The sequence below is a fragment of the Passer montanus genome, unplaced genomic scaffold (assembly GCF_014805655.1).
Source record: "Passer montanus isolate IOZ18808 unplaced genomic scaffold, ASM1480565v1 scaffold146, whole genome shotgun sequence".
Lineage (NCBI taxonomy): Eukaryota > Metazoa > Chordata > Aves > Passeriformes > Passeridae > Passer > Passer montanus.
In genome coordinates, this window is record NW_024361607.1 from 202,393 (window position 1) to 210,067 (window position 7,675).

The following is a 7,675-nucleotide window of genomic DNA, read 5'->3' on the forward strand; positions in this document are numbered from 1 at the left end:
GAGATCTGTTTGGGACAGTACTAAATAACGGTGATGCTGTGGGCTACTCAAAATGATTGTTGAGTCGATCACCCTAGAAGAAGATGAAATTTTGAATACCAAAGAAGTTCTATGTTAAATTCATCTCCTGAACTTTTCTGGATCTCTGTTTTCTGATAAATATTTGCTTTTTAAAAGGTTTTTTAATTCCCTAGCAAGACTAGCAAGAACTTGATGGAAAATAACAAAAATCTTGGTCAAGCAGAACACTCACTGTCAGGTTTAATTCGCAAGTGTTTACTAGACATATCATCAACATAAAAGCCTGAGCCTTAACTGTGTCTAAAGCTTTGTGCTCCTTCCCCATATCACATGCTGAGGGGATAAATTGATGAATTGCTCGTCATCAAAATGATGGGAAATTTGTCTGTGTTAGCAGCTGGGGTTGGTTCTCTTTGAAATTTTTCCTTGTTTCCTAGCTTCTTGAAAAGTTCTGGCTTTTTCCAGGCATTGCCACATTGTCAGTCTCTTTTGGCTTCTTTTGCCTTGGGCTTCTCAATACTGTGTTGTGTTTGGGGTGCAGACAAAGAAGCTGATAGAGACTGTCTAGCTCTGGCACTGGAAACATTGCAGCCCCATCTCTGCAGCCTGTGCAGAGAGGCCAGGCTTGGCAGGTACCTTGAGTTCCTTTTGATTTTAGAGCAGCTGTGTGGCATTCTCTGTAGGACTGAGCCCAACTCCTGGGCTTGGCCACACCGTGACCACTTCTTGCCTCTGAGATGTTGTAGCTGCTCTGTTCTCAAAGGTGGCAGCATGGCAGTGCTGAACCTGTGCAGAGAGGCCAGGCTTGGCAGGTACCTTGAGTCAGCAATGATTTTGGAGCAGCTGCATGGCATTCTCTGTAGGACTGAGCCCATCTCCTGGGCTTGGGCACACCGTGACCACTTCTTCCCTCTGAGATGTTGTAGCTGCTCTGTTCTCAAAGGTGGCAGCATGTATTAGAGGTTACACATTACTTCATACCTGTAGTAGGTCTTTTCCCAGATATCTAAGTGTACCTTGTGCATATTGGATAACAGAGCAGTCAGTCTCTGGGAGTTTAAACATTAGGAGGACAGCCTTCAACACACAGGTTGAGCTAAGCCCTGCCAAAGTGCAGTTTTGGAGACTTCAGCTGCTGTAAGAAGCAGATCTGAACTCCTCCCTGCCATGCAGGACACCAGAGAAGTCCCTTCAAGGCCCCTGTCCTGTTCCCAGGTGCTTGGAGCAGCTCAGGTGAAGGAAGTTTATCTCTCTCAAGAGCAATGCTGGCTTAAAATCTTTGTAGCGTAGCTGATCCTGGCACGCTCCATCATTGCCATGTAGCAGGTGTCCCAAGATAATGCACTTTTTGGGCACGCTGGTTTGGTCAGAGTGAGTTTGCCACCAGCATTTGCTTTTTGAGTCTCTTTGAAGCATATACCTAGAAATCACAGAGAAAGATAATTGAAATCTCAGGTGAACAAAGGCAGGTATTGCCGTAGTAAACCTTGTACTGAGGAAAAATGAAGCATTTCCTTATACAGGTTTGAAAATAAAATTATTTTTTTTCTTTATGGCTCCTGTCATTCTGCAGGGCAGTGCAGATGAGTTCTCAATAACAGGAATCTCTTATATTGCCCTTTCCAGGCAAAGATGTCCACGTGCTTTCTGTATATTGACAAAGAAAACTCAGAAATCCTTTGGAGGAGGTGAGGGAGGGCAACACTGTCGCAAGTGAAGGAATAGGTCACAGGAATAGGCTGTAGTTCATGTTTCATGATGATGAATGAGTACTCTATCAAAAGCAACACATCAGAGCAAAACCTGGGGTCTGAGTGTCTTCCATATATGCAATATTTTTACTGCCCTGACTCTCCATATTGCTGGTACCTTTTGCTCTCTAAATGCAGAGAAGGAAAACATTTTGATTCAGGAATTTTTTGCTGCCTTCATGTCATCCCTTCCTTTCAACTTCACAGTCTCTTTTGACTTGTTTTTTGTCACTGTGCACCCTGCCAGGTTTCACTGGCTTATAGCAGCCTTTGGGTAAAGTCTGGCTTAGGTTGACTGTTGCACTCTTTCCATGGGATTTGCAGTCTTGCAGATTCTGAGACACAGAAGAGGTCTTGCTGGAGGAGAACTTTAATAGCTTCCTCTGTTTTAGCAATTTTAACAAGAAGTTTTTTCAGGTGGGAGAAAGGGGTCACCTGTATGCACTGTGTTCATGTGAGACAATAGCCCCTTTTTGAATCACAGCTAAACCTTACTGGTTTGGAAGCTGATGTATCCGTGTCCTCCGGCCTGCGTCGTTAGAGGCTGGCAAGTTGCTCATTTCTGGAGGACGCCTGTATTACAACACAGCCTGTACACAGCCTGTTTCCTTCAGGTAGGCTCTGGGTCACGTAAGCAAATGCCAGCAGACAGGAATACCCTGTCTTCCCTATCCTAGGCAGGACCCAAGCTGGTGAGGCCTCCAGTCAGACAGTGCTCCACTGCTAATGCTGTCTGCATATCCTTCAGGAAGCTTGGCTTGTATTTGTGTGTATTACTCCCTGTGAGTTCCAGTTGATTTTCTTGAGCATCTTACACTGGACTCCTCACACTGTGCTGGACTGATCTTAATGGAGGCCTGCATTTATCAGTGCCTAGATAGTAAATCTCTAAGCCAAATCCTGATGTGTGTGATTTGAGAATGAACAGGGAATGTTGGTGCTTTGGTGACATCTTGAAAGTATGCTATTCTTGGGCCTAGCTCATGTTATATACTTGCTGCCTAAAAATAAAAAAAATTAAATGTTAAGGTATAGTTATCTATTCGTATATATTCAAGGACTTCCTGTACTCAGATTCTGATCTGGAAGGTCTCCTGGCTCTTTACAAGAGCTTTCCCTGGTGGTCTTCTTTCCGTAGTTTTATGCAGGATTGGTTTTGGAAAGGTTAGAGCAAGGCTCTGCTCTGCTGATCAATCACTTCTTAACCTTCAAAGGCAGCTACTGGCAAATGTGCAGCAATCCCCCATCCTTCTTTATGGCTGTGTGCAACCCCCACTGCACAAAGCATGTGTGTGCTGGCCTGCCTCCTGTTCGGCCCGAGTGGCCCTGTGGTCTCTGTGTGTTTGTGTGTGTCAGTCCCTCCCTGACATCTCCGCATGGTGTGTTGTTCTGCTTTGGAGAGATGGGAAGCAGGCAAAACCAGAGTGACTTCAGGCCTCTCACTGTGAAGTTCTGTGGAGATAAATGATTTTGCAGTCCTTTAAGGTTCAACAGGGAAACCTCTGCAAGAGGGCTGTGGCCATGCTGCATGTTCAGGCTCCTGCAAGTCTGATCTCGGCTGTTTTGCAGGATGAGTCCTGAGGCTGGAAGTCTGGGGGCGGGTTGCCTGGGTATGCAGTCTCCAGTGATGTTATGCTGGGAGTCAGCCCTGGTCATGCCAGTGACTGTTGCCTTATTGTGTTCAAACCAGTTTTCTGTGTTGTTCCTCGACATGCTGCTGAGGCAATGCAACATGGACAATTATTTATTTTCTTTTCTGATACAAGCAAGAGCATCCAGCTTTTCCAAGTGATTAACAGATTGGGGTTTGTCTCTGGCAGGTTACTGGCCTTCATACAATATCCCTTTCCATGAAAAGATTTACAATCTCAGTGGGTATGCATCATACGTTGTCAAGTACGGCATGGATTTCTCCTATGAGCTTGCTCCAAGAGCCAAAATCTTCCGTCGAGACCAGGGCAAGGTGACCAACTTGGAAAGCATGAAGTACATCATGAGATACAACAGTAAGACACATTTGTGTGCTGTGGAGCTGATCTTAATAAGCAGTGTTACTTTTATTTCTTGGTTTGTAGTGGGAAGCTGCAGCCTCACATACAGATCAGTTATACTGTTCTAAATGCAAAATACACACCAAGGAAAAAGGTAACACAAGCTTACTTTGGAGGTAGGAAACTGGGCTAAAATTGCTCTTTCAAGAACAAGACCCCTTGGGCTTGTTATTTGACTTTTCCAGAAAGCTTCTGACTGCAAGAGAGAGTACTCCAGGAAACCTCATGGACTGCTGCCACCTAATACATCTAAAGCCTGTCAATCTTGAAAGCCTTAAATCCTAAGCAACAGTTAGACATGATCAGAGCAGAGAATTTAGTGTAAAATTTAAGGTCTTTTTCCATGTTCAGGCAAATGGTCTTTTGCAGGTGGCATAGAGTTAATTTTCTTAGTGGTTGATACAGTACTGTGTTTTGGATGTAGTATGAGAATAATGTTGATAGTTCAAGTATTATTTAAACTGATGTTTTAGTTGTTGATAAGTCAAGGACTTTTTCAGTTTCCCATGCTCTGCCAGCAAGCAGGTGCACAAGAAGCTGTCAGAGCATGGCCAGGACATCTGAACTGAAGTGGCCAAAGGGATATTCCATACTATTGAACCTCATTCTTATTGTGTAAACTGTGGGAATTGGCTGGAAGGTGCTGATCCCTGCTCAGGGATGGGCGTTGCATTGGTCAGCAAGTGGTGAGCAATTGTATTGTGAGTCACTTGTTTCACTAAGGGTTTTTTTCTCTTGCCCTCCCTTTCCTTTTTAATTTTTGTTATTAACAATTCAGTTAATGAAATTGTTGTTATCTCAACCTATGGTTTTTACCTTTTTCCAATTCTTCTCCCCATCCCGTGAGGGGTGGGGCTTGGAGGGATGTGGATGAGTAGTTTTGTGGTACTTAGTTGCCAGCAGGGGTTGAACCAGGACAGTAGGTAATGCTCTGTTGTTTTTTCCTGACAGGGCTCTCCTTAACTGGATTAAACTCAGCTTAATTAACTTCTGTCTAAGCCCATCTCAAAGTACTGATAGCTTTAGATGCTATATTTTTATTCCCAATTATAGGGAGCTTGCTGATTACTGGACTTGAGGTTTGGGAGGCCTCTCCCAGGGTGGGGTATCATTCCTGTCTGGGCTGTGAGTAGCAGCATGCTCGTAGAGGCTGAGCTCATCACCTTCCCCTCCGGCTTGCAGCTACTGCAGTGGGTGTTCAAAGGTTTTGCTCCTTTACAGTTATTTTTTTCCAGAACAGGAAAACAACGGCTCTCATTGCTGTATTTCCCCATCTCTCTCCCCCCTCCCCGCCCCCAACCTGCCACTTCCCTTTCTCTTCTGCTTTTCTCTCCTGACAAAGTTTCTACAATCTTTAGTCATGTGGAATTTCATCAGGTGGAATTGCAGATATTTGTGGTTAGATGTTGGCAGTGGTGCCCCTGGAATGCAGAAGTAGCTGTATGGTCTTGAATTAGGAGCTTGTCTACTTCATGTCCTGTCTTGAGTGCTGATCTGTAGCTGGTACCTAGGGAGAAGCACAAAAGCAATGTGACAGAGTGCAGTTACCCAGTTTTTAGTGGCTCCAGTATTTAGCATCAGCTTTTTGTGAGGGGGCTGACTTATTTTCTTTTCTTCTGTCCTTCCCACATTTCACCCCAGACTATCAGCATGATCCTTATGCTGAACACAATCCTTGCAACACCATTTGCTGCCGGGAAGACCTGAATCCTTCTTTACCAGTGCCTGCAGGCTGCTATGACTCCAAGGTAAATTACCTTAATTTCAATATCTGCTGAATGTTGGCTGCAGCCTGTTTGTTCTCCTGTCAGACCTGTAGCATGTTTCCCTGCACCAGGACAAGCATGGCCAGGCATGTCTGTTCCCTCTTTTCATGCTATCCCAGTGCTTGGGCACCTCCTCAGGTGGGAATTCTCTGCAGAGTCTCATTTCCTGTCCCTGACATCAGTCCTAGCAGAGAATATAGGGGGAGCTGTATGAAAAAACTACATCCATGGGAGCTTGTGGTGTTCAGGGGTTAAACCCCAAAGCCTTACAGCAGGAAACAAGTCTTCAGCTCACTCAGGGAATAAGACTGTTGTACAGCCTCAGCCTTCTGTTCATTAGGACTCTGTGGGTGCCTCCTGGAGCCCACAGGAAAAGGGTTGCATTCTCACTTTAGGTTTAAATTTACAAAAGCCTGGCTCTCCAGTAAGCCACCCTGCACTGCGGCTCCACCTCTCTGCAAAACTGCTTTCTGAAAAGTTTGGTGAAGATCACTTTGCATTTTAGGGGGATGTGGAAAAATCCACTGTCCTGGAGAAAACAGCATTTATTTTTGGCAGGTTATATGATATTTTCACTGTGAAGAGCAATGCCCAAGTAAGCAGCTGTGCTGAAAATTTGTACAGTGTTTTATCCTGTGGGGTCCAGCCTGCTGCATTTCTGGATTACGAGTTTGGTTGCTAGGATGGACCTGGGGATGCTCTTTTGGTATCTCCAGTGCTGTGTCCAGCCAGCTGTGTGTTGCAGTGGACAGTAGTGGGAGAGTCCCAGAGCTGGGTAATACAAGAGGAATGCAGAAAATGGCTTTGTAGAGGGGTCTGGTAAGGGAATGGTCAATGCATGCTGCAGTGCCTTAGCCAGCAGTTAGGCAAGGGCTGGGCTGGAGGTGGAACAGGGAGCTTAAGAGGGGCATTGAAAGAAATAACCCAGAGCACAGGCCAAACCTGTTCTAGCTGTAAACCCTACTGACACATTTAGTGTCTGAGTTTGGGAAAATGGAGCAGGCTTGGGACCTCTTTGGAGACAATGAAGGAGCATTGCAGAGCTTGGGTACCAATATTAACTCTGTGCTGCCTTTCTCCATTCCTGAATTACCCTGATATGTTCCCAGGGGATGGCCCAAGTGCTCAACATGCAGCAGAGTTTAGGGCAGACCCCCTCATCCACCTGCTGCAGCCCCATAAAATCAGGGAGGGTTGTCCTGAGGGCAGATGCTCTGGCTTTTTCCACCTGGCAAGGGCAAGTGTGGGCTTGTGGTTTGCTGGTGCCCTTCAGCACTGGCAGCTGTGTGACTGGAGATGCCTCTGCACAGGGGAGGAATTGCTGCCTGTGCGTGTTTCCCTCTGCTCTCTTCCCTCACCTTATTATCCAATCTCTGGGAGCTGTTCCTGCTGTCTGGGATGGGGACGTGTCAGCCCTCACGCTGCCCTTTGCCGCGGGTTCCTGTCCTTTGTTCCAGGTGTCGGATTTCCGCCTGGCTGCAGCGTTCACGGCCTCGGCCATCAACGGCCCACCGGTGCAGGGCGGTCTCCCGGTCTTCAGCTGGAGACGGTTCAACCGCACGCGGCACCAGGGCCTGCCCGAGTCGTACAACTTCAATTTTGTCACCATGAGGCCCATCCTGTGAAACCAGCGTCAGTATCCACAAGTGGAATTTTTTTTAATGGAAATTTTATTTCTTGTGTAATAAATCGACCTGGGTGTCCACATCCCTGTGCCTTATACCTGCATTCCCATGTCCTGTCTGCTAGGCACTTTGTACTGATATCGGCTGCCTCGCTGCAGCCCAAAGCACATTCCTTTCTTCTGAGCTGTTTGGGTGGCCCTTCCTCTGACTAGGATTGATGAGCAGCAGGTGACAGAGCTTTCTGTTGATCTGAGCCATCATCACAGCTGTTCCTGGAGCAGGAGTGAAGAGCAATGCCACCAGTAAGAGTGATCAGTTTCTAGTAGCAACATGGGAGCTGTGTCCACAGCTGGGCCAAACCAGGTGGCTGCTTTGGGCCGTGATGGCCTTACCTCAGTGCTGGCTTGATGTCTGCCTTTTGTCTGAGTAGTGTGCTGCAAGTTGCTTCCCATCAAGCATGT

The 7,675-nt window shown here is 46.4% G+C and overlaps 1 protein-coding gene across 1 annotated transcript in view; it reads left to right on the forward strand.

The window, feature by feature from the left end:
• The window catches only part of PLBD1 (phospholipase B domain containing 1), a 38,689-nt gene extending 31,372 nt beyond the window's left edge, over positions 1 to 7,317 (forward strand). Inside the window, exons 9-11 of the mRNA XM_039700938.1 lie at positions 3,593 to 3,778; positions 5,465 to 5,571; positions 7,047 to 7,317. Coding sequence (XP_039556872.1) covers positions 3,593 to 3,778; positions 5,465 to 5,571; positions 7,047 to 7,214 — 461 coding nt within the window. The 3' untranslated portion in view covers positions 7,215 to 7,317. The remainder of the gene's footprint in view (positions 1 to 3,592; positions 3,779 to 5,464; positions 5,572 to 7,046) is intronic.
• The last annotated feature ends 358 nt before the right edge of the window (positions 7,318 to 7,675 follow it).